The sequence below is a fragment of the Labeo rohita genome, unplaced genomic scaffold, assembly GCF_022985175.1.
Source record: "Labeo rohita strain BAU-BD-2019 unplaced genomic scaffold, IGBB_LRoh.1.0 scaffold_162, whole genome shotgun sequence".
Taxonomy (NCBI): Eukaryota; Metazoa; Chordata; class Actinopteri; order Cypriniformes; family Cyprinidae; genus Labeo; species Labeo rohita.
The window spans coordinates 15,338-42,706 of record NW_026127802.1 but is presented as its reverse complement, the minus strand read 5'-3'; the positions used below and the strand labels follow the sequence as shown (position 1 = coordinate 42,706).

The window sequence follows — 27,369 nt, the reverse complement described above, 5'->3', positions numbered from 1 at the left end:
CATAATAGGGGCACTTTAATGCTGGAGCTTGACATCAAACAAAGGTTGTGTTTTCACTTTCAACCAAAATGTGAATCTGATCAATGTAAGTCCACATCTTGTGTGATGGGAATCTTTATTAGAATGTTAGAGGAGAATGTTCTAACAATGTTATCAATAAACATTTGTACAATGTTTTTAGAGAATGTTATTCTACCTTTTAGGAAAATATTATGGGAACTAAAATAAAACTTGAAAACATTTCCAGAATATAAAACATTTCTAGCTGGGACACACTATTAAATAGGGCTGTGCGATATATGGGCAAAAAAATTATCACGATAATTTTTTTTTTTCATATCAGTCGATTTCGATAATTATCATGATAAATGTCAAATCGCTATTTCTTTCAAGTTTAAAGTCAGATTTTTGCTCCAAAGTAAAAGTTGTAGAAACCAGATCATTAATTTTCTTTAACAAAATAAATATCTAAATAGAAAAATGAATTTCTGCATGTTCTAATGAGCTATATTGTTTCAAATCAAGAAACAGGGTTTGGGTTGTCTGATAATAATAATAATCATAATAATAATAATAATAATAATAATAATAATAAAATAATTTGAATAGCTTGAGGATGCACTTTTTTGTTGTCTCTTAGAAATGCACATTTGATAGTAGCTTGAGGATGCAGAGGTAATTATTTTGTTCATTATCAATCAGTAACATCTGTAAAAATTGTAGCAACCTCAGTTTTATATGATTACATTTATTGTGACCCATTCTTTTTAAGCATTAGTCTCCCATAGTAGAAACCATACATTTTAAATCATGATAAACAGTTAAAACCACACTTAGGCTAATAGTACCTCAATACCATGGTAAAGATATAACTACATGGTTTTATAGGTCGCCTATTTGTATGAAAAACAGTAGTCTAAAAACATTCAGTATAAATGCACACATGCTATAGCTTCATCACAAATACACACATACTATAATTATATACCATTACTCCTGTAATAAAATTCAGTGTGAATATCCCACATTGTTGCCACATTACCATGGTGCAGTGAGTGTTAATACAGTAAATCCATGGTAAATGATGGCGATGTGCAGATTGAAAAGCTTTCTGCCTGTCTCGTTGCACACAGCTTTAAACTGGTTTGAACCACAGAGTCATTTGTGTTCATCGCTGAATGTAAGTGTTTGACACTGGATCTCACAGCGCTGTTTAGTGCTCGCGTGACGGAGCCGTTCACACATCGCGTCTTTTGAGCGTTCGAGTTCGTTATTTCAAATGTCGGCGCGCGGCAGCTGCGCTCATAACGGAAGCGACGCGGTCGCGACGCGCTCGGTTGTTCCAGGTGCGTCCGTGCCGCATCTATATTGTCTAGTGAGCTCGCGCATCGCGGCAGTTTAAACTTTGGTCCGAGCGGATAAACGGTCCGTGTGGCGCGATTCAAATGAGTCGCGCTGTTTCGTTCCGCTTTTGGCACATACAAATTATATCGAACATTTATCGAACTCTTCATATCGTTTTATCGATGAAAATTATATCGTGAAAATTATCGTTATCGAATTATCGCCCAGCACTATGAAAGCAATACATAATTCAGTTTAAAAAATACAATCTTCTATCTCAGCTTCAAAGGCTGTGTCTTGTTCCAAATTTAATAAGGTATTTTGCAGTAGTTTTCATTGTCAAAAGTGATGCAGAAGTCACACTATTGACATTTAAAAATCGTTTGTGAAACCTTCCAGAGAGTGTCCTGTGTTACTGCCCCCTAGAGGAACATACTGCTGTTTTGACTGAGTTTCACATTCATGAGTATGAGTATGGAACAATACAAATTACAATGTAGTTCTAGATATAAATAAACATACATACATAAATTAGCATGAGATTTCCATTATGCATTACCACCCATTGTGGAATGCATGTGAATAATAATGTATTTATTTTATGTATTTATTTTAATAATGTATTTATTTATTTTTATGTATAATAATAATAATAATAATAATAATAATAATAAATTATTTATTTATTTATTTATCTATTTAAATTGTTTATTTTGGAGGGTAACATTTAATTTTTTTGATTCTAAGTAACAGATGGTAAACAATAAATAAATATAAAGATTTGCTCGCTGTCACAGAGTACAAAGGGTCAATTTGACTTCACTACTGGGACTTAATCTGACTTACAGTTCTATGAAGAGACACAGTTGTGGTCAAAAGTTTACATAACCATTGCAGAATCTGCTAAATGTGTGTTTTTTTTTTTTTTCAAAATAAGAGGGATCACACAAAATGTGTTTTATGGTTTAGAACTGTTCTAAAGTCCTAAAGTAAGACATTTTGCATCAAAGATATTTACATATAGTCCACAAGACAAACTAATAGATGAATTATGAAAAAAAAAAAGTTTCCCAGAAGACAAGATTACTACAATTTACCCAAAGAGTTTGTGAGACCTGGAGATGCTTTCTGAAGAATAGTGGACACTTTAACTGCTCAAGACAAATAAAGGGGGAAAAAAAGGAATTTACAGGATTTTTTAACATTTAATTTAATGTTAATCAGAAACAAGACACACCTTTTGAAGTTGAAATATAAGACTGTATTGATTTTAAATGAATTTATAAGTTTGAATGTCAAAACAGCAGTATGTTCCTCTAGGGGGCAGTGATACAGGACACTCTTTGGAAGGTTTCACAAACGATTTTTAAATGTCAATAGTGTGACTTCTGCACAATGAACAATGACAATGAAAATTACTGCAAAATGTTTGTTATTAAATCTGAAACAAAACACAGTCTTTGAAAGTGAGAAACAAGATTGTATTTATTTTAAGAAAAATCACAGTATCATCAGTGAAGACAGGAGAGTGCTGACTTTCAACATCAACTTTGGGTTTGCCCCCCCACTCACTTAAAAGTGAACTGATAAATGTTCAGGCAAAAGAAGCACCCATACTACTCAGATTAAGTTTGAAAGTGCTTTCCATATTTGAATCAACATAGACTTTATTTGTGAACGCACATTTTCTGCAATGTTGCACATCAAGTCACACTTTAGAATCAGAATCAGAATCAGAATTCGCTTTATTCACCAAGTGTGCGCAAACACACGAGGAATTTGTTGTGTTTTTTTTTAAGGTGCTTTTGGTACATACATACATACATACAACATTTAAATAAAATAAACACTTAAAAATAAATAATAATGTATGAAACTGGAACAGATGATTTATGTACAGGTTTGTGCATTATTTTCTCTATATACAGCTATATAAATAAGAGATGTGCATGAGTATTTACATAATAATACTACAGAAGTTTACATAATAATACTACAGAAAGAGACAATAATTAGAAATGCAGGAAGAAATGCATAAATTAATTGTAGAACCCAGGTAATGATTCATGTTTATCTGTTTAAGCTGGAGATGGCATTTGGGAAAAAGCTGTTTTTATGTCTAGATGTTTTAGTGCTCAGGGATCTGTAGCGTCTGCCTGAGGGGAGAAGTGCAAACAGGTTGTGTCCGGGGTGAGAAGGGTCTTGGATGATGTTTCCTGCCTGTTTCTTCACTCTGGAGATGTATAAGTCTTGAAGGTTGGTCAGGTGTACACCAATGATTCTTTCTGCTGTCCTAACAGTCTGTTGCAGTCTTCTTATATCGGATTTACTGGCTGCCCCAAACCAGACAGTTATAGAAGAGCACAGAACTGACTCAATGACAGCGGAGTAAAACTGTGTCATCAGTGCCTGTGGCAGATTGAACTTTTTCAGTTGACGAAGAAAGTACAACCTCTGCTGGGCTTTTTTCACAATGAAGTCAATGTGAATGTCCCACTTCAGGTCCTGGGAGATGTTAGTTCCTAGGAACTTGAATGAGTCCACTACAGCCACAGTGCTGTTCATGATGATGAGAGGGGTGAGTGCAGGGGGCTTTCTCCGGAAGTCCACCGTCATCTCTACAGTTTTGAGCATGGAGCGTCTTCCATGTGTGTCTTACAGACAGCATTTTACAATCACTACTTCTGTTACTCCTTTTGAGGCTTTTGATTACTAATTTGAGTCAGTACATTAAAATGAAAACAATACCTTAAAAATTAAAAGAAGCAGGTTATTACAATCAGAAATTTCTTAAACTAGTGAATCATTTATTCCGGGGAGCTGTTTAGATATCTTAATATTTATAGTATAAATCTGGTTGGTATTGGTGCCGTAATATGTAAATATGCGGCCCACAGGAATTGCACTTGGACCATAGTGTGGCCAGTGGAAAAAACGGTTGAGAACCACTGGCCTACAGTGTGATTCCTGTTTGTTAATGACACACGTAGTGCGCTTCTCTTCCTAGGTAAGTTTGAGCTATTGGCTCAGACACGATTTAGGTCATTAATAAAAATAAACCTAAGGGTACAGCACCCAGTTTCACTAGTTAACTAATCTGGGCTTCACTAGCCCAGAAACACATTAACCTTTTTGCAGTGAGTTTTATATTATAAGACGATGTAAGCACAACGAAACAAATAAAGAAGAGGTTACAATTAACCTGTCCACAATGAGTAACGCTAAACAGAAAAACGCTGCATCACAGTCTAAAAAGGCTAGCGCAGCTAGTAAACTAGCAAGCATGGTGGCGACATCGTCTCAAGAGGAAAACCAAGTTGCAGAGGGAATGATCGATGATTCCTTATTAATGACACAACTTGTTTCTGAACTAGCCAAGCAACGAGAAGTCCTAAAGGAGGACATGGCTGCCCTGATACTAAATTCAGTCAAACCTCAGCAAGTGTCGATGGACGCCTTGCACGACACGGTAAATTCCTTCCAGAGTCGACTAACATCAACAGAAGTCATCGTTGGTGAAAACTTTGAACGGCTTGTGGTCCTGCCATTCTAACCTGCGTATCTTGAACGTCCCGGAGGGGAGCGAAAGTGGCAAGGATCCCACTGTATTCGTCTCGGAGATGTTGGCTGAAGTTATGCCTGAGGTATTCACAAGTCCACCACCCCTAGAGAGAGCACATCGCTCTCTCTGTCCTAAACCTGCGGCCGGTAATGCGATGGGCCAGACAAAATGAGGTGAAGTTCAAGAGGGTTACGCTGCGGGTATATCCAGATCTGAGCGATGCCCTTGCCAAGAAGCATGCTGCGTTGAACCCGGTGAAACAAGCACTGTATGAGGAGGGCATTCGGTTCCGTCTTCTGTACCCCGCACTTCTTAAAGTTATGGAGGAGAGCTCCAGGACGATGCAGCTGACTTTTATGAGAAACAAGTGCTTGCTCAAAAGGAAAAATGACCTTTGCCGTAGTATTTAAATGTCAATAACTTTTTCGTTGTGTAACTTCTGCATGAAGATCATATAAGGATTATTGCTACGAACAGAAGGAACGTTCATGTAAACTATGCCTGGATTCTGGGAGTCCTTCAGGCCGTTTCAGTTTTAGTTTGGCCTGCCTGCAGTTTGTAGGTAATTTGGACAGAATATACCTGAGGTATCCTCTTACGCTATATTTTTATGATTCAAGGAATGTATTATTTTCCTCTTGTTTATTGCAAAAGGGTATATGGTTAAGTTACGACAGTAAGTGTATTTTGAACTGAACGTTATGCGGTTGGAATATCTATTACTCATTTCAGTTATGCTTTCTAAGTTAATTGTTATACATGTGAATTCTTTAAGTCGGCTGACATCTACAGGAGAATGAATCGTTAACAGAGTTTTTCTGTTGTTAATCGTTGGGTTGACATTTTTGTTGTGTTATTTTGCCTTACATATTGGGTGCATATTGGAGGTTTTGGGTTTGACTTTACAGTTGCATATAGTAAGTGTTACTATGCTGATGGAAAAAACAATGTTTAATTTCTCTTTAATCTAAAGCAAGAGATATGGTATTCACAAAAATGATTTCATGGAATATTTCAGGTTGTAACCACATAATTAAATGTAAGAAAATTCTTATGTATCTCAAGCAAAACAAATCTGATTTAGCTATGCTGCAAGAAACCCACCTTAGTGCTGAGGAATCTGAGAAATTTAAACGGGGATGGATTGATCAGGTTTACTCGAGTACATTTAATACAAGGAGTAGAGGTGCCGCTATTTTGATCAGGAAAGGCTTAGACTTTAAAGTCCATAAAACATATAATGACCAGGAAGGCAGATGGATAGCTCTGGATTCGAGGACAGAAATGTATTATTATGAATATCTACCAGTGATGTCTCCAGATTTCTTTAATGAAATCTGCAATAGTATTAGGAATATTGGCAATTCTAACATAACACTAGGTGGTGATTTTAATCAAGTTCGAAATGTAGATCTTGATAAGTCTAGTAACAAACAGACCACTTCATTATTGCACTTAGCAATAGACACTATGATGTATGAATGTGGCCTGATGGCATACACCACCCCCTAGAGAAAGATTTCACATTTTTCTCAAATCCACATCAGTCATACTCTAGGATTGACTATACTTTAATTTCAAAACAACTGGTAAGTCAGGTTCAGTCAGCTTCAATCGGGAACATTGTTCTCTGAGATCACGCTCCAGTGGATGTAGTCATTACGACTGCAAACAATAGGAAAAATACAAGATGGCGCTTTAACAATTCATTATTGCAAAATGAGACCTCATGTTCCTTCATACAAACAGCAATGGATGACTATTGGTTATATAATGAGGGCTCTGTCTCTGATCCTGGTATAATGTGGGCTGCTTTTAAGGCCTTCTTGAGGGGTAGGCTACAACACTGTTCGCTACGCAAATGTATGGAATGTGAAAAATTAACGTAATTGGAAGAAACGATTAGGTCTTTGAAAAAACAAAACTACAGTCATCCGGATCCTGTAACTTTTAATAAATTGAATAGTCTGAAATTGGAGCTGAATGATATTATACAGAAAAAAGCAGAATTTGCGCTATTTGGCACAAAACAAAACTGTTATGAAAAAGATGAGAGAGCAGGTAAATATTTGGCACATAGTCAAACAGCTGAGCACGCAGAACTTTATTCCTTCTATCCTTGACGGTAAAGATAAACTGATTACAGATGGAAAGGAAATTAATAAGATTTTTACAAATTTCTATCAAGAGCTATATACATCACAAGGGGAAGTACCCATTGAAAATTACGACAGATTCTTCTCTTCCCTACAGATTCCATGTCTTTCTACATTTGATAGGGACTCTCTAGAAAATGATATCACATTATAGGAAATTAAGGATGCCGTACGTGATCTCAAACCCGGTCGTGCCCCAGGGGAAGATGGCTTTCCCTCTGACTTTTATAAAAAAAATTCTCTGAATTTCTGGCACCTAAATTGCTCTTTGTCTTTCAGAATGCATTGATAACTGGTAAACTTCTGGAAAGTATGAGAACCAGCATAATCACTCTAATTCACAAGAAAGGAAAAGACCCACAACACCGTGCAAATTATAGACCAATCTCACTCGGCAATGTAGATGGGAAAATTTTGGCCAAAGTGCTCGCAAAGAGATTAGAAAACTTATTACCTACTATTATACATCCAGACCAAGTTGGGTTTATTAGGGCTAGGTCTTCAGCAGATAACATGCGAAGACCATTACATCTCATGTGGAACTCAAGAGGTGTCGCAGACCCTGTCATGGCCTTCTCCCTGGACGCTGAGAAGGCCTTTGACAGGGTTGAATGGGGTTTCTTATTTCAGACCCTTAGAAGATTTCACTTTGGACCCCAAGCATCAGTGTTATGTAATGGCATAGTGTCATCGTGATTCGAATTACACAGGGGCACAAAGCAGGGGTGCCCCCTTTCGCCCCTTATTTTTGCATTAGTCTTAGAGCCATTAACTATAGCTATACGTAGCAATCCAAATATTAAAGGTGTTACGGCCGGTCAGCAGGAGCATAAAATATTTCTTTACGCTGACAATATTTTTTTAGGCTTTAGAGGCAGAAATGCCTTGAGTGGAATGGGCCTTGACCCCCAAAGGAGAGGGAAGGCCCGAGGACTCATAAGCGAGAGAGATGGCATCCACAATCCAGCGGCTGATAGTATGCTTGGAAGCAGGGAGGCACCTCTTAGGGGGGCCGAAAAAAACGAACAACTGTTCTGATTTTCTCCACAGGGCAGCTCTGTGGACGTATGCGTCCAGTGCTCGAACTGGACACATACAGTTAAGCTTCTTCTGGTCCGAATTCCAAAAGGAAGGAGGACAAAAGGCCTGGAGTACAACAGGCCATGGTGCTGCAGAGGGGACCTTCAGAATATACCCAGGTCTAGGGTAAAGAAAAGCTTTGGCCATACCACCGGCAAAGTCTAAATGTGAAGGGGCCACGGAAGGGGCCTGAAGATCTCCTACTCTTTTTAGCGAAGTTAAAGCTAAAAGAAGAACTGTCTTAATCGACGAAACATGATCAGAGGACTCTTCGATAGGCTCAAAGGGGGGCCCACAAAGAGCCTCTAGCACCACGGCGAGGTCCCAAGTAGGGACCCGAGGTCGTACTGGAGACCTCAGCCTCAGCGCACCGCGGAGGATACGTACTACAAGGGGGTCCTTGCTAGGCATTGGATGATAACCGGTTTCAAGGTTTACCGCGGTTTGAAAAAGTCACGGTTTCAAAACCGCAAACAAAAAAAAGTTCCGTTCCTACGATATGTGCATTTTTTGTGTCGTCAAAGTGAAAGCGCAGGACTCCCTACTAGGTTGTGTGCGTGCGTACCTGCAGCGAAAACATTGCAGCCCCTCCCCCACTGGTTAGTGCTGGCAGGCGCATGTATGTGATTGTGCACATGATCCGCAGTCAGTGAGACTCAGCAGTAATTTAAGTTCAGGCTGGCCGAAGGAGGTGAACCCCCACAACTTTTCCCCCCGTCAAAAAAGACCTAGTCAGCGGTGTGGGAATTTTTTGTGTACCGCAAAAATTCTGACAGCCACGGCTTGGAAGAGAAAGGTCAACCGACATGCAAATCATGTTTAAAAAGAGTCGCTGCTAAAGGAGGCAATACGTCAAATATGATTTCTCATCTACGGGAGCACCATCCAGCACTCTTCGCTAAATTCAAGGTGAGTTGTTAACTTAAAGCTGTCTTGAAATGAACATTTGCAAACATCTAAGTTACCGAGTCAGATAACATGGCTAATTAATAAACATTAGCTAACATCAACTAATTTCCTCTTGCACGTTACTTTACAGAGTGGGGAATAGCAGACTATATGTACTAACGTTACGTTTCTGTGATTGAACATTAGTACAACAATTAAGTTAAGGTGAAATCACGTCTTTGCTTTTAAGCCTTCTGCCATGTTAACATCTTTTCAAAATCACGCCATTAAAAAAAAAAAACAACAACAACAACTCGCTGGCTTTCACGTGTCTTTGAGTGTTCGTGAACTGATGAGACTGTGTGTGTGTGTGTGTGTGTGTGCACGCAGTACACTCACGCTCTCTGCGTTAATATGCATCAACACTGAAATTTAAATTTATTTTAGAGCATTATTTTGATATTTTTAGCAGTACTACTTGTTTTTACACACACAAAAAAATAATGTAATTAGTTGTTTTTGTTAAATCTAGTATATAACTAAATTACCACATCACATCTATTTTTAAAAGTACACTGATTGAAAGATGAAGACTAGTTAGAGATTTAGCTTAAATTTAACATGTCAGTCTTTGTTTTTCTTCTTTGTAGAGCAGCTGTGGCTTCAGCAGCAAAGGACCATCCTCCTCAAAAACTGCAGGTCAGCCAACAAAAAGTTAAGAAACTTTTGAGAAACAGCTTACTTATGCACCCACATCCAAGGCTGCAAAGGACCTGAACAGTGCAGTGGCATACTTTATTGCAAAAGACATTATGCCTTTTCAAATTGTGGAGAAACCTGTTTTTTTAAAACTAATGAAAACAGCAACACTTTTATACAAAGTGCCATCAAGAAAATTATTTTTAAAGAATGAAATCCCCAAGATGTACACAGAAGTCAGGGGTCATGTGCAAAAACCAGTGGCAGAAGGGGTGTGGTTTTCTGTTACTACAGATGTTTGGACCAGCAGTGGTGGTAGTGGAGAACCATACATAAGCTTTACAGTTCATTTCCTCTCTCCAGATTGGGAATTGAAGTCCTTCTGCCTCAAAGCTGTTTTTTTTTTTTTTTTCCAGAGGACCACACAGCTGAAAACATTTTGGAAATTTTTTGAAAACATGCTGCAGGAGTGGAGCATCACAAGGGACCAATTGTCCAGCATCACAACAGACAATGCGTCAAACATGAAAAAAGCATTCCAAGGCTTACCCTGTGTTTGGCTCAGCTGTTTTGGCCATAACCTAAATTTGGCTATAGTCAAAGTGCTAAAACTTCAAAGAGTTGAATCCGCTGTTCGAGCATGCAAGCATTTTGTTCAAGGATTCTCTCACAGCTGGAAAAGAAAGAGGGAACTAAAGAAGAATCAGAGACTCCTGAATATTCCTGAAAAATCACTCATTCATGATGTAGTGACAAGATGGGGGTCCACCTTCAAAATGATTGAAAGATTTCTGGAAGAGCAACAGGCTTGTTGTGCAGTGCTTGCAGCAGACAGAAGCTCATGGCATTTAATGCCAAAAGACAGTGATGTGCGCACTTTGGAGATGGTCTGCCAACCTCTGGGGCCTCTAAATGACTTCACAGATCTACTGGCTTCTGAAACAAAGACCACCCTGTCGTCATTGAAGCCTGTTATGGAGCACATCACTGGCATACTGGAAGAAAAGATGAAGATGATGCCCTAACAAAACAAATGAAAAAAGTAATGATGGATGATCTGCAACAACGTTACTCCTCTGAGGATGTCAGTAAGCTGATTGACATTGCTTGCTTCATTGATCCCCGTTTCAAGGGCAACTTTTCACAGAACAAGGATGAGACTGTCATGTTCACTGTAGAGGAAGCTGTGAAACTGGAAGAAATGACATCACGGCCACCTCAAGAATTACCTGCTTTCACTACTGCTCAAGAGCAAGGAAACAGCACTTCCACAACCACTGTCCCTTCTGCTGCTACAAAGAAGAAAGACAAATCTCTGTCTTGCTTGCTCAAAAAAATTACATCAGCAAAACAAGAAACGGTCAAAGAAGGAGATGTCCCGTTAAAAGAAAGAGTGATAGCGGAGGTTAAATTGTGTATGTCTCAGCCTCCCATATCCTCTGAAACTGACCCACTGGCATGGTGGAAAATTCATGCTCAAGAGTTAACCCTACTTGGCAAGGTAGCAAGAAAATTTCTCTGTATCCCAGCCACCAGTGTGCCCTCAGAAAGGGTGTTCAGTTGTAGCGGACATATTCTCGTACCTCACTGGTCCAAACTTAATCCAGGAAAGGTGAACATGCTCACATTCCTGCATCTTAACTTGGACTGAATAAAGAATGTGTAAAAAGTGAGCATGTCTACAAAAATTGTTGAGCTGCTGAAATGACTACATTTATTTATTTATTTATTTATTTTTGGAACTGTGACAAATGGTCATGTTTTTGTTTTGATTAGTGATTGCATTTGTTCCATTTAGAAGGATTTGTTTTTGAAATTTTTTTTTATGTTTATTTATGTTGATTATTGTTGAGCTGCAGGTTTAGGCTCACACAAGTGACTGCAATTTAATTTAATTAAGAAGATTCAATTATTTATTTTAATTATTTTGCCTGATGTTCAATGTTACAAAATGTTCTATAGGTTTCCTGAAATAAAATATACTGTGTTCAGTTCGGAAAAAAAGAGTTGTTTTTTTTACCCAGACGTTTAAATATAACATTGTAGAGCAGTAATTACAATACCGTGATACCGTAAAACCGTGATTTTTTTTTATCCAAGGTTATCAAACCGTCAGAATCTTATACCGGCCCATGCCTAGTCCTTGCCCACTGACATGCCACCGAGAGGGCCGCCACGTAAACCTTCAGAGTGGAGTGGGCTAACCCTGCAGAGAGCCGATCCTACAGAAACTCCAACACTGTACCAACTGGGCAGTTAACTGGGTCTTGCTGGTGGTCTCCACACCATGAAGTGAAGAGTTTCCACTTCAGGGCGTACAGTTTCCTCGTGGAGGGAGCTCTGGATTGGAGGATGGTCTCAACAACCTCGGTTGAGAGACCGAAAGCTATGAGGTGTGCCCCCTCAGGGGCCACACCCATAACCTCCACAGCTCCGGGTGAGGGTGGAGGATGGTACCTCCCGCCTGAGAGAGGAGATCCCTCCTGACGGGAATCTCCCATGGAGAGCCGTCGAGGAGGGAAATCAGGTCCGAGAACCATGCTCGGGCCGGCCAGTACGGGGCCATTAGAAGAAGGGACACCCCGTCCCGGCGCACTCTCTCCAGAACTCCCGGGAGCAGAGCGATCGGGGGAAAGGCGTACAGACAAAGCCTCTGCCACGTCTGTACCATAGCATCCAGCCCCAGGGGAGCTGGATGAGTCAGAGAGAACCAGAGGGGACATTGCGCATTCACCTGAGTAGCGAAGAGGTCCACCTGAGCCTGGCCAAACACTCTCCAAATCTGCTTCACCACCTCGGGGTGAAGGATCCATTCCCCGGGCCTCAGCCCCTGCCTCGACAGGATGTCTGCTCCCATATTGAGATGCCCAGGAACATGAACCGCTTTCAGCGAGAGGAGTTTGTCCTGGGACCACACAAGGATCTGGTGCGCCAGCTTGTACAAGGGGCGTGAACGCAGACCTCCCTGGTGGTTGATGTAATAGACCACCGCTATGTTGTCGGTGCGCACCAACACATGGCGGCCTATTAGGTCCGGGAGAAAATGTTTCAATGCTCGAAACATGGCCAGCATCTCCAGGCAGTTGATGTGCCAAGAGAGATGGTGACCGCTCCACAGACCGTGGGCAGAGTGAGCACTCATGATCGCACCCCAACCGGTGAGAGACGCATCCGTCACTAGCGTTACGCGGCGACAAGGAGCTCCCAACACCGGGCCCTGAGACAGGAACCAAGGTTTCTTCCACATATCTAAAGCACGTAGGGCTCGCCGCATGACTTTGACCATGCGGAACGGGTTTCCCCTCAAGGAGAACCCCTTGGTCCTGAGCCACCACTGTAGGGGTCTCATGTACAGCAGGCCAAAAAATATCACGTTGGATGCAGCTGTCATCAGACCCAGCAGTCACTGGAACTGCTTTACAGTGAGTGACCGGCCTTCTTTTACTCTCGTGACTGTAGTGTGGATCGACTCGATCCGAGCAGGTAACAAACGTGCCTGCATCGTGGTCGAATCCCACACCACGCCTAGATAAGAGGTCCTCTGTATAGAGACAGCACACTTTTCTTGGCGTTCAGTCTCAACCCCAGCTCTTTCATATGGGCGAGAACAACATCTCAATGTTGAACTGCCATGTGCTCTGATTGAGCCAGAATCAACCAATCATCGATGTAATTGAGTATGCGGATGCATACATCCACACACTTCGCAACGGAGGAAGAACCAGAGCAACATCCACACACTTCGTAAAAACCAGTGGACCTGGGACACAACTTGGCTGACTGTCAGATTTTGAACTTCAGTGCTGAGGTCGAACGGAAGAACCCGATATTCCCCGATCTCTGTCCTGAGGAGGAACCACCTCGATGGCCTCCTTCCTGAGGAGAGTTGCTACTTCTTGTTCCATTACCAGACCCTGCTCGGGGCCCACCACAGTGGGAAAGACCCCGTTGAAAGGAGGTGGCGGAGCACCGAACTGAATGCGATAACCCCGCTCTACAGTGTGCAGGACCCATGCAGATACATTTGGCAGTAGTTTCCACGCTGCCAGATAATCTACTAAGGGAACCAGTCTCTCGAGACTGGCCTCTGGATTCTCTTGAACTGCTAGATCGGAGCCCTGTGACGGCACACCGGCAGGAAACTGACCAAACTAACTGTTCTAGAGACCCCCCCCCAGGGGTGACGAGCTCCCCAGCTCCGCTACGTTGCCGGGCGGAAGGGACTGGGGAAAAAGCTCGTCGGAGACCACTGCGTCCTCGAACATGAGGAAGATTTTATTAACTAAAATATAAAGGAATTGTGTCCAAATTATTTTACCATTATAGTTTACAGTTCTACCCTATATTTCGCTGGGCAAGCACATCCTATGTTATTATTAGGGGCCCACTGGTGAAGCCATAGTATGAGAGATGGTCGAGCACAGTATGCCCTTATTTGGAGAGTTACTAGTAAAACCAAGGTATAGAAAACATCTGTCTCCCCCATAGTGTTTACTCTAGGGACCCCCAATAATTTAGGTTGACATGCTTACGTGAGAAAACCAGTATAAAAAGCTGTCCTCAACCAAGTAAAGATCAGTTCTCTATAGACAACTCGGCTTGATTGTTTCAGCAATAAAGTCTATCTTTTGGCATCAAAACCCAAGACTCAAGAGTAATTCTTTGACGGGGAAGAGAGGAAACCACAACATAATTGGTGTCACGAACAGGATTTCGAAAGGACAGCGAGGTGGACCACAGCGAGCGGACTCTGGACGAGCAACACAACAACTTGGCCAAAGGTAAGCAGTTTTGCTTATATAGTTAGGTTGTGTTGTTTTCCAGAGTTTGCTTGTGGTGAGACACTTTACATCCTTCTAAATTCATCGAACTATAATAATTGGAGGAAAGTTAAAATAAATTTGATTCCAAAAGCACTAAATGCATGCATTGATCTGTATTTTCTGTCGAGTTGGACTTGAGGAGAACAGTGAATTCAGATTTCCATATTTAAGTAGAGTTAGATGAAAAAAGTGTTAAAAGAGAAGCGCTGGTAAGAAAGTCCTACAAGGGTAGGCAAAAGTTCTACAAGGGTAGGCACGGCAAGGGTTGCCTTTCCTTAAGTTAAGGTTATCAAGTGAAGACAGAGTGCAAACTTGTTAGGTTATTTATTAAGTCCTATGGATACCGCTCTGTTGGCTTTAGGAAGTTACAGAGGGCTGCATGAGTAGGCAAAAATCCTGCAGAGTACTGCTTTTTTACTGTGTTGAGGGAAAGTTTCAGTAAAAGAGCGAGTAGAACTGACAGGTCACTCAGGAAGAGTGTAGTCTATTTAAATGTATGTGTGTGGTTGTATGAGCATGATTGATGTGTGACAGACTCTGCATCTTGTGAGCGGTGACTGCAGGCCCTCCTGTGTTTCACAGAGAGAGAGCGTAGTTGTTGCCTCGCTTGAGAGGAGTAAATGAATGCTGAGCTCTAAATAATAGGTGACTTATATGAATTTTGTTCTAAATAGATACAAGATATGGCCTTTGAAGATTATTGTAGCAAGAGACCAATAAAAAAAGGGAATATACATTTATTATTTAATGATTTATCATAATAGATGAATAAATAAGATTGCACATGCTTAAAAATGTATATATTATATCTGAAGACGTCTAAAATTTGTACCTCGTTATCCCTGGGAGACAGTATGGAAGTTAATCCATTACAGAGTTTCAAAGATTCTGGTTTGGATTAACTGAAAGATAACTTGTGGAGAGCAATGTTGAATGAGAGCAAGATTGGGTGACCAAATTAATAGAAATTTTGATACATAAGCAGTAGACATTTCTCAATAAGAATGTAACTTTGGTGATTAAATATGTAGGTTGGGAAATTCATTCACCATTACTAGATTATTCTGAACATCTATGTGAATTTAAAAGAAAATTATGATGGTTTTTACCATAGGCATGTCATGCTGTTGTAGAAAATATTATTTTCTTTAATTGTAGTATTCCTACACTCTAAACCCGGATAAGTTGAATTTACTTAAAAAATTGGAGGAAACTGGTTGCCCTAAAAAATTTAAGTAATGTAAAGTTTATTTAACTTAAAATGTTTTGTAATATGAATTACAAAGGTCATTTCATTTAACTTAAAATGTTTTGTAACATCATTTCATTTGCAATTATTATAACTATTATATTTAAGTCAAATATACTAATTTCCAAGTTAAATCTATATCAAATGTTTTATTTTTCCAATTTGTTAACCTAGAAAATTAAGAAAAAAGCAAACAAATAAAGGAACATTAATGCAATTTTCCCTTTTATTTTAAATCAATTCAATTACAAATATTCAATTGAAAACACAACAAAACCATTTTTTCATATCCTGAAAACATTTCCCCATAAAACATGGGAGAAAAAAAAAAAGTTCAAAAAGATACTAGTTCAACAAATTAACTTATCGTTAAGCACACAAACAAGTTTTCCTCAGAATCGCAACAAACAGCATCAAAACAATATGTTTTTTCCACACTCTGATTTCACTATATTGGCAATACTGAATTTTAGGTGTCAGCTCACCTTTTCCCGACAAAAATATAAAATACTTTTCATACACTTAGGATAGTCCAGGTGTAGGCAGGGAAATCAGTCTGAAAACAATGGACATAGAAGGCCTGAGATTGGTCAGTTCATCCATTACCAAGCTTTCTTCCAAGATGATTCCCACTCTAGATGAGGTGAGCTGTGAACTTTCTTGATCAACGCTGAGGATTCTTACTGAAGTCTGTCTTGTCAGCTGCCTCCTAACAGAGGAAGAAACAGAACGACAAATACATTATCAAGTCAGTTAGACAATGCTGTTGTTAAATACTCAAAGTCATATGCTGCCTTCACACCATGTCATAATTACTTTAATTCTGAGAGGACAACATTGTGATGTTCAGCTTGTGAGCTGTTCATGTCAATAGACTGGGAATTGCGCTTTTCTATGGCAACACTATCAATGTCTAAATTAATCTGGAGCAGTCAGATACAGTGGTTAGGTGGTACAGCTCTCAGAAAATTTCCAGTTTACAGATGGTAATTAGACTTTAGGGTTTACGTTTAATTGTACATCTACAGAATATTTAAAGTAAAATCCACATACAAACACTACTGGCATATGGTCAGGAAGATCGGTGTTATTCAGGAAAGCTTGTAAACAACAGGAATGAGTGCAGGACAGACTCACACCATCATCATTATGAATAATCTTCTGACACACACTGTGCTAGTCAAAGTGATCATCCTCAGAACAGGTCTCAGTTAACCCACGACATACAGTTGATCTTGAACTTTGGTGTGAAGGTGGCATAAATGTGAACAAGGAAATTGTTTTGTTCTTGAATAATTTCCATGTTTGAACAAAGAGACAGGGTTTCACAGACAGGGCTTCACAGACAGGGCTTAGCTTAAGCCAGGACTAGGCCTTAGTTAAATTAAGATACTTAAATAGCTTTTATAAAAACACCTTAAAAACTTTACTGGTGTGCATCTTGAGAAAAGAAAAATGGCACTGACATATTTTAAAATATGTCATTACAAGGTATTTTCAGTAAAGACTCCTTGTCATGTTATTAAACATGTTATTTTATTCTGAGACTGGCCTTAAGCCTTGTCTGTGAAACCAGGAGGAAAATGTGTAAATAGCAGTGCTCTCTTATCAGTTATTAGGATCATACTTACACTTTCAAAGCATCTCTTCCATTTCTTCTTTCTTCCAAAACAAGATAGTCGTTAAGAGGACTCTGAACCTAGATAGAACAAAAGTATATTCATCCGCCTTTGTATTTATACCGCTAATTAACGAAAACTTACGCTTTCAAACAATAGCCATGTCTAAATTAAACGTGGTACATTAACGTACTGCACTCACCATATTAGCTCCACCTTTGTCGCTCCTCGGCTGGAATCGCGGCTACTGTATGAGTAAAACTAAATTTACACTCCTCACAAACAACAGCTCCTCGAGTGAAAAAGAAATCATTGAAAGAAAAAGGCAAAAAATGTTAGTCGAACTCGCCAGTCAGGGGTTCAAGCGCAGGCGAGTGAGAACACTAGCTATCAACGGATGAGAAATGTCCCGTCGTTTAGACGAACAACAACTTTTGCCGATCACAAAGAGTTTCTCGAGGGACGTGATAAAAGATAAATGGCGGAAAACAATGCCAATAGAACTATCTAAATCTAAATTTCCACATTCATCCACAGCTTAAATTCATACACAATCACAGTGACAAAATGGCGCTGTTACTCGCAGCACCGGTGGAGGAGGCGTGGTCAGGAGATAAATTTCATAATACGAGTTAATTTAACTTAAGTTTATTCACAGGTTCAAATATGTCTACAAATTAGTAGAATCTACTTATATTTTATAAGCAATGCAGTAAAACTTAAATATTGTGTTCAATTGTAATTAAATGGTTTAATTAGATACAAAATCCGGGCTTACAGTGTAGATAATAAAGGTAGATTACTGCTGTTTTCTGCATTTTGCAAAGAAAAAACTGCTTGCTATTTTCCTGCAATGAAGAACTTGCTTTACTAAAATAGAATAAGGGAACTGCTGCTTTAACCAGATGAATGTTTTTATATGGTGGGACCACTGAAAGATTTGGCTGAAAAGTAAAATTTATATAAAGAGCTAATTGCTCAGACACAAGTTTGACTAAGGTCAATTTGATTAATGCGGTCTCTGAGTGTTAGAATTTCAGATGGCTTCTACAACAGTGCCTGGAAAAAAAGAAGCGATGCACGGGAGTCTGTCTACCAGTGTGGTGAAGAGGCAAAGACAAGGCTGCAGAGGGAAGAAGAGGGAGGAGCTGATGGACTTTCCACCCCCCTCCAGAAAGAGGAGTGCATACTTCTGCATGGAGAAAGGCTGACTTAAAACAGGAAAAGGTGAATCTTTCACTTGAGACTTTTCCTGAGGATGAAGAGAATATCCTGAAATGCAAAACTGTGGCAGGAATGCCAGATTGAGAGGAGGCAGAGAAACAACAAAGACCACACATCACATCAGGCCATCACAGACTGACGACCCAGTGCAACAGACAAACAGCCTCAACAGATTGATGATCTACACAGAAGAACTTCCATCACTTCCCATTGAGTGCACAGGTGCTGCATACTTAATGATCACTATAGAGACTGCTTCAAATTTGTTTATTATATTAGAGTAATTAGTATTGGTTATTCACTGGTCTCACAGCAGTTCTTTGAATTCTGTGTTTTAACTAACATTCTTGATCTGCTTTTTAACAGTTACCAGTCCAGCCTTAGGTCTTAAAGAAAAGGAATTTTGACAGACAGAAGCGAGTTCATGACTTACTGATCACACAAAAATTGAGCTGGATTTGGCATAGTAAGGGCTATTTAATTAGGGAAATGTACAACTGAATCGGCAACAAGAATGCTGAGTTCTTATGAAGAAGACAAGACGTCTAATAGACAAAAATAGGGCTGATAAAATAAAAATATTGGTCACTCCATTTTGTTTAATGGTCATTTTTTTAGGACTACATTAAATAAGAATAATATGTCTGCAAAGTTCCAAAATTATGAAATCACAAATGTTGTCATCACTGGGGATAACAAGATAGAAATTATTTTGGCCATGGATCCTAGATCATGTGGAGATCTCCAATCCTCTTTTTAGATAGCATGACTAAAATTCAAAGTGGACAAACATGTGACATTTGAGAAATTACAATCGACTTTCTCAATTGCACAATAACTGAGCTAATTATTCCAGTCCAATTAATTTATTAAATTTTGTTGAAAAAAAGAGGTTACACAGCAGTGTTAAACCAAATCTTATGGTGACGTTGCCCAATTGCATAATATGACGATTAGAAACTATGGGAAATACCACCAGACCTACACTTAGTAGAGTCTGATAATGAAAAACTTATGTTAGTCTATTCAAAAACCTGTTGCTAAAATCATTCAGTTGACAATCTGCTGAGGTTGCACAAAAAAAATTAAACTTGATTTTAGCCTAAGAGTGGGGTGTGAAAGGGTGTGAAAAAGTGTGAATGATGGTGTGCAATGGTGTGACATGGAGTGAAAGAAGATGTCTGACGAGACACTGAGGCAAATCAATTAATTTGCCAAAACAGCTGTATGCAAAAATTGAAATGTGGGCCCACAGGGCAGATTATGCCCTTAAAATGACCCTGGATGAATTGGTTGTTTCCTGGTCAGCACCTAAGTTATTGTTGTGGCGGAAAGAAAAACAGTGCCACACTTGCGCAGCGTATTACGTGGGAAGGCAAAGCAAGGAAGCTTGCTCTGTCCACCTAACAGCTAACTTTCTTTTTCTGCATCCCATGATGGAGCTGATTCTGTGTCAAAAGGATAAAATATTGTCTTTCTGATTGTTGACATTAATAAAGTGGGTTGAGTGTTTTCCAGGGTAAAAAGCCTATGCTACAGAACAAGTGATAGAGGGACTAAATTTATAAAACAAAAAGAAAACTTAATTAGCAAATTGTTGAGAATAACATTGAAATTAATCAAAAATAGTAAGGATGAAAACAATTTAATAAAGCCAAATTCTTTATTATAGAAAATGGGTATTAACCCTGCTCTTTATGTTAATACAATGGATTGCAAACAGATGTATGAGAAGCCAAAAAGGGGCCAGGACAGCCCTCAACCCACTTGACATTTCTACAGGTCTCACCGAAAAGGACGACTGGCCAGATGAAAAAATGAACATGACTGATATCACTAACCAAAACCTCTGAAAGTTTCCAGTTACAGGCAACAGCAGTTCTATCAAGGCCAGGGAAGGTTTGCCCCACCAGTGTATGCAGTTACGATCTCAAGGGGAATATCACATTGATCAGCAAAACGGGACCACATCTCTCTCCCTAAAACACGCCAACTAGCTTCAACAACCCTACACAGCATGGAGTGAGGGATTAAGGGCGTGTTAGTAACGACCCTCCCTTGCCGACGAGGGAAAGACCATTGCAACGACTCGCAAAGAGTCACCCTGGTGAAGATGGAAAAAAGGGGGAATGAAACGTGGAGCAGACAAGAAGGGAGAACATGAGAAAGAAAGACAGAATTAGAGAATGAAGAAGACATGTAAAACTGTGTCATGAAAGAACTTTTAATATTAAAAGGATTAGGGAGGCAGGATATTTTACTTCTCCCCTAAAGTAAAATGTATTTGTGGGGGAAAGATGCTCATGGTTTTGACTGTTGTGCAAAGGGGGAAGTGACAAGAAAAGTTAAGCAACAAGGGTATTGGTCACCACACTTAAATGCAAAGGTAGAGGATTTTTGGTCCACAAGGGAGACTTATGATAGATATAGGGTCAGAAAGGGAATAATAGCTCAATCTCGACTACAACTGAACAAGGATTGAATGAAAAACAACATAGGAATGTTGAAGAGAATTATGTATGTATTATTTTGTTTCATACTGTATATATTTTGTTTTGGTTTTTCTTTGTTTAGTATTATTCTTATGTACTCTTATTTTCATTGTTCTATATGTATTCTACATAACTGTGGTAACCACAGGCAAGGCCGAACCAACTGTACGCACATGCTTCAACAATCTATGTTAAATGGAAAGGTATGTTAAGGTGTCAGGGTCTTTTACTCCCTTCTAGCCAAAAGATAAGAGGGGAGATGTTTGGCCCTAACATCTTCCAGAATGCCGTGGCATGATTTAGTTAATTGATAATGAAACATAGTGACTTTATTTTTGTCACTGAGTAGTAATTACTAAGAGGCTGGATCTTGACACAGCACTCCGGAGAAGGTGAGACGTAAACGTCTCAAAGGGGGAATATGAGGAAGAATTAATTAACTAAAATATAAAGGAATTGTGTCCAAATTATTTTACCATTATAGTTTACAGTTCTACCCTATATTTCGCTGGGCAAGCACATGTTATTATTAGGGGCCCACTGGTGAAGCCATAGTATGAGAGATGGTCGAGCACAGTATGCCCTTATTTGGAGAGTTACTAGTAAAACCAAGGTATAGAAAACATCTGTCTCCCCCATAGTGTTTACTCTAGGGACCCCCAATAATTTAGGTTGACATGCTTACGTGAGAAAACCAGTATAAAAAGCTGTCCTCAACCAAGTAAAGATCAGTTCTCTATAGACAACTCGGCTTGATTGTTTTGGCAATAAAGTCTATCTTTTGGCATCAAAACCCAAGACTCAAGAGTAATTCTTTGACGGGGAAGAGGGGAAACCACAACAAACACCGGCAGGGTGCGCATAATGGTCTCCTGAGGGCACTGAGGAGAGACGGACACCGTGGAATGCGGTGCTACCCGCCCCTCCCCAGCAGGGGCTGCCCTCAGCGGTCCTGCATGACCGTCAGGACCGCTTCGCCGAGGACTTCTTCGCCTGAAGCACAACCCTCAGGTCGGGCCTCGGCTTAGAAGTCCCCGGCTTAGAGTTTTTGACTCGCCCTATGTGAGGAGCTGGCACTCGGCTGGGGCTGCTCTGCACTGATGTAGTGCGCACGGCTTAGTGGGTAAGACCGGAGCCTTTAGAGACGATGACACCTCGGGCGACAGATAGCTCGCAAGCGTCTGTTCTACCCGAGGGATCGCTCTATAACCGCGCTCTGTTGTCCCCACCACATTTCCATAATAATCAGAGGCGGGGACAAAGAGACGGGCCGAGAATGGTTTACCCCACGATCTCGACACCTCGGTGTGGAGATCGGGGAAAAACGGCAGGCTCCGGTGTGAAGGAGGCGGCCTATTACGCATGGTGCCCATCTAGTTTGCTTCGCTGCGGTTCCGCTTGTTTCTCGGTGGGCCAATCGATGTTTAGTTTAGCTACCGCTCGAGTAACCACCTCCAAAAGCTCCTCATATTGGGGCGAGTGTGGGGCCACCCCAACGCTTTCAGATTCAACCTCCTCAGAGGAAGAAATGGGGAGCATTGAGGCTGTTCCCTGGGTGGAAGGAACCGCAGAACAGGCTTCCGATCCCTGAGAACGGGCCCCGGATCTACTAGGTGAGGAAGGAGATAGGGGTTCCTGAAGGGGAACACACAGTTACAGAAACCAGGAAAAAAAAGCTATTAAGAAGATCAAGGGTCAAGAACCCAAATAAAGCAAATGCTCATCTTCACAATGACACAGTTTCACAGACAATAACCAATTATGGAAGTACATATAAAGATCACTTAGGTCTATTTCTTTAAAGTATATTATTAGCATAAAAACTACACTAAATAAAAGTATGCTAAAGTGACCTTTTTTCACAAGGGCTGTTTTTAATGTCATTGTTGATTTTCATTACTTTGGTCACTGTTTTCTCTCTGTTTAAAGCTAAACATTTCTCAGCTTTTTGATGTTTGCTCGATTTCACTGGAAATGCTACAATCCACCTTGCATACATGTTGCTTCCTCTTCAGAGAGAATGAACCGCAAATATCTACTCAAATTCACCTACTCCCTATGGCCAGCACTGCACAGGTATCGTCATGATACGCATCCAGTGCATCAGAATAACTCTGCTGAGAACTGTCTAAAACAGCTTTTCTCAACTGTTGAATTCCCTGTGCTGCTCCCAATGCTTTATCCAGTCCATTTTCAATCCCACAATGCCCTGCGTAAGCTTGACACTAGAAATGAAGTAAAAACGCCTGCTCTGCATTAATGGACAGACACTGTCAGACTGTTGCTGTGACATGATGATGACAATTACATCTGTTCACTGTCATTAACAGCTGTTTGATCTGTTTGTGTTTGTTCTGCAGGTGTGTCTGGTGCTGATGAAGATAAAGTGAAGACAGTGGTGGAGGGAGATTCTGTCACTCTAAACCCTGATCCTGCTCAAATACAGGGATTTAATGAGATACAGTGGCGGTTTAAAAATGGCAATCAACCCATTGCTTATACTTCTAGAAAAAAGCTAACATATTCTGAAGATGAGAGATTCAGAGACAGACTGAAGCTGGATCCCCAGACAGGATCTCTGACCATCACAAACATCAAAACCAAACACTCTGGAGTTTATCGTCTACGGATCGAACTCGACAGTGGGCAGTTAAATGTGGATTACACTGTTACTGTCAATGGTGAGGAGATCATTCATGTGCTGCTATAAGAATTATCTTAAATTATATTAGTGATTGACTGCATATTGTTGTACATGTCAAAATATATGTTTTAAATAATCCACATGTGCCACATGCTGTGACCACAAGAACAACTAATAAACATTAGATTGTAGTGCCTGTAACAGAGTAAAATATGTTTAATCTTTGTCTGTCAATCTGATTCTTGTAGAGTCTCCGTCTATTATTAATGATGTTAAAGGTGAAATGAAGATGGAATCAGTGACAGAGGGAGATCGTGTCACTCTTCAGACTGATGTTACTAAACTACATGGAGATGAGCTGATAGTGTGGAGGTTTGGAGATGAAGGGAAACTCATAGCTAAAACTGATATAGAGGCTAAGAGCTCACCGTTATATTATGATGAGAGATCCAGAGACAGACTGGAGCTGGATCATCAGACTGGATCTCTGATCATCACAAACAGCAGAATCACAGACTCTGGACTCTATAGAGTGAAGATCAGCAGCAGCAAACAGACTCTGTACAAGAGATTCACTGTTACTGTCAGTGGTGAGGAACACAAGCTTTCTGAGAGAATGATTGTTCATCAGCTGTGAACAGATTATATTACATTAATACACTCATTATGACCAATCAAACTTTCCTTATAAAATACTTGAGTGTAAACTGATGCTTACAGTAACTTAAATAACTCATAACTTCTTCCTCAAGCAGAACTATTATTAGCTAAAACAGCTTGTGAACTTCTGCAGCTTTAAAGTGCCCCTGTTATGCCTTTTCAGATATGTCCTTTCATGCAGTGTGTCATGTAGCTGTATGTGAATATAAACTATCTGCAAAGTTGTGAAGCCGACAGTGTACGATAGATAAAGTTATTGTCTATCAAAAAAAAAAAAAAAAAAAAAGAGTCTGCTCACATTTGCCTGAACGAGTCGTCAGGATTTCAAATCTTATTCTGTTACGGCCACACGTCACGAAATAACACATTTGCATAATGTCCGCCCACGTTCTACATCGCGAACAACTTGCCTCCCACAAACAGTAAAATTTCCATGTGGTTAAGTTTTATATTCACTTCCAAAAGATGATGAATCTACAAAGATTGTATTTTCTAGTGACTGTTCAAAATACGTAGTTGTGTATGTTATGGTTTGTGTAACAACCCTGCACATGTCTTTCTAACCGGCTAAATCACGCTTCTGTAGTTCTGTTGTTCAGTTGTGGACCCACTGTAGTCTGACAGTTTGTGATTGATGCAGCTTGACTGTCTGTCTGTCTCATTAGTTGGAGTAATGATAAAGGATGGCGCATGAAGTGGCTTTCACACCGAATGTGGAAAGCGCTGTGCTATGAAACACATTTGTTTCAGTCGCTTCCGCTGTGCGAGGACGACTTGTTTCTGCGGTAGACCGTGTTAACTTGTCGATCAGCCACTTCAGCCGTTTCATCATCAGACTCTGGCTGGAATTGTTATGGTAAATCAATGCCATCTTTTCTATGTATTGACAAGTATCCAGGGCTGTCATTCAGTTATGGCAATGGGCGTTTCGTTCTCCGACTCGCTGTACGCGGTAGACCAATAATAAAGGACTGCGTCATCTGACCAATCACAGCAGTGAGGTTTCACGGAAAGGAGGGGTTTACAGAGACTGATTCTTCAAACTGCTTCGCACAAGTCGTTTAGGAATCATTTGGAAACTGAAGTGTTTTTTTGACCTTGCATATGTGTAAACATGTTTTGGGAGTCTGTTAAAACAATATTAGCAACCTTTAAAATGGCACAATAGGGGCACTTTAAAATATAGATCAACGCACAATCTTTTAGCATAGGTAATAATATAATTTGAGTATACAGATCTTCAGTCAGGTTATATAGTGCTGATGTGTGTAAACCTTGTTATAGATCAGTTTTAACAGCATCACACACAATGACTGTCTCTATTTATCATTACAGTATCAGATCTTCAGTCAGGTTATATAGTGCTGATGTGTGTAGTGTTTGTTATAGATCAGACACACGTTCACACTAATGACTGTCTCTATTTATCATTACAGTATCAGATCTTCAGTCAGGTTATATAGTGCTGATGTGTGTAGTGTTTGTTATAGATCAGACACACGTTCACACTAATGACTGTCTCTATTTATCATTACAGTATCAGATCTTCAGTCAGGTTATATAGTGCTGATGTGTGTAGTGTTTGTTATAGATCAGACACACGTTCACACTAATGACTGTCTCTATTTGTCATTACAGTATCAGATCTTCACAGTATTGTTATAGATCAGACACAGATCTTCAGATCTTCAGTCAGGTTATATAGTGCTGATGTGTGTAGTGTTTGTTATAGATCAGACACACGTTCACACTAATGACTGTCTCTATCATTACAGTATCAGATCTTCAGTCAGGTTATATAGTGCTGATGTGTGTAGTGTTTGTTATAGATCAGACACACGTTCACACTAATGACTGTCTCTATTTGTCATTACAGTATCAGATCTTCAGTCAGGTTATATAGTGCTGATGTGTGTAGTGTTTGTTATAGATCAGACACACGTTCACACTAATGACTGTCTCTATTTATCATTACAGTATCAGATCTTCAGTCAGGTTATATAGTGCTGATGTGTGTAGTGTTTGTTATAGATCAGACACACGTTCACACTAATGACTGTCTCTATTTATCATTACAGTATCAGATCTTCAGTCAGGTTATATAGTGCTGATGTGTGTAGTGTTTGTTATAGATCAGACACACGTTCACACTAATGACTGTCTCTATTTATCATTACAGTATCAGATCTTCAGTCAGGTTATATAGTGCTGATGTGTGTAGTGTTTGTTATAGATCAGACACACGTTCACACTAATGACTGTCTCTATTTATCATTACAGTATCAGATCTTCAGTCAGGTTATATAGTGCTGATGTGTGTAGTGTTTGTTATAGATCAGACACACGTTCACACTAATGACTGTCTCTGTTTATCATTACAGTATCAGATCTTCAGTCAGGTTATATAGTGCTGATGTGTGTAGTGTTTGTTATAGATCAGACACACGTTCACACTAATGACTGTCTCTATTTGTCATTACAGTATCAGATCTTCAGTCAGGTTATATAGTGCTGATGTGTGTAGTGTTTGTTATAGATCAGACACACGATTGTGTATTGTTTACAGTTCTGCTGGTGTTTGCTGCTAATGACTGTCTGCTGTGATTTACTATCGCCACAAGATCTTCAGTACAAAAATAAAGTGCTGATGTATTAGTGTTGATATAGAGGAGAAAAATCACTGAGCTTTATTGTTGTTTAGTAGAGTTTAAATTATGATTTTTCAGTGAACATTTCTACTTTAACCACAAGTTCTGCTTGTAATTGATATTGAGTCTGTTCTTAATTTAAGATCTGTCTTTGATTATGTCTATGTTTGTTCATGTAGTTTTGTTCTTCTATTGAAGGTTAAAATATTATCAGAAACTGGTCTAAAAACTATAGTCCTGCTGTCCTTTCCCATATGGCAAAACAATATATATATTTTTTT

At 39.7% G+C, this 27,369-nt stretch overlaps 1 protein-coding gene and 2 long non-coding RNA genes across 6 annotated transcripts in view; 2 read left to right on the top strand and 1 right to left on the bottom strand.

Moving 5' to 3' along the window:
• The window catches only part of LOC127158639 (uncharacterized), a 30,918-nt gene extending 5,256 nt beyond the window's left edge, over nt 1-25,662 (top strand). The window contains exons 1-3 of one of the 2 annotated variants that reach the window (XM_051101694.1): nt 18,280-18,866; nt 23,497-23,817; nt 24,029-25,662. In XM_051101694.1, the coding sequence (XP_050957651.1) occupies nt 18,698-18,866; nt 23,497-23,817; nt 24,029-24,417 (879 nt within the window). In that variant the 5' untranslated portion in view covers nt 18,280-18,697 and the 3' untranslated portion in view covers nt 24,418-25,662. Of the gene's footprint in view, nt 1-18,279; nt 18,867-23,496; nt 23,818-24,028 lie in introns of those variants that run through there. The other variant, XM_051101695.1, reaches the window with a different exon arrangement.
• LOC127158640 (uncharacterized) lies at nt 16,312-18,026 on the bottom strand. The gene is made up of 3 exons (XR_007826218.1): nt 17,623-18,026; nt 17,433-17,500; nt 16,312-16,510 (listed from the first exon to the last, which is right to left on the bottom strand). It is a non-coding gene; the product is annotated as an uncharacterized LOC127158640 (long non-coding RNA).
• A 90-nt stretch (nt 25,663-25,752) lies between the features above and the next one.
• On the top strand, nt 25,753-26,982 carry LOC127158636 (uncharacterized). 3 transcript variants are annotated; one of them, XR_007826217.1, is made up of 3 exons: nt 25,753-25,995; nt 26,137-26,536; nt 26,840-26,982. It is a non-coding gene; the product is annotated as an uncharacterized LOC127158636 (long non-coding RNA). The 3 variants fall into 3 exon arrangements; XR_007826216.1 differs by having other exon boundaries at nt 26,137-26,637; XR_007826215.1 differs by having other exon boundaries at nt 26,137-26,738.
• Nucleotides 26,983-27,369: the final 387 nt, after the last annotated feature.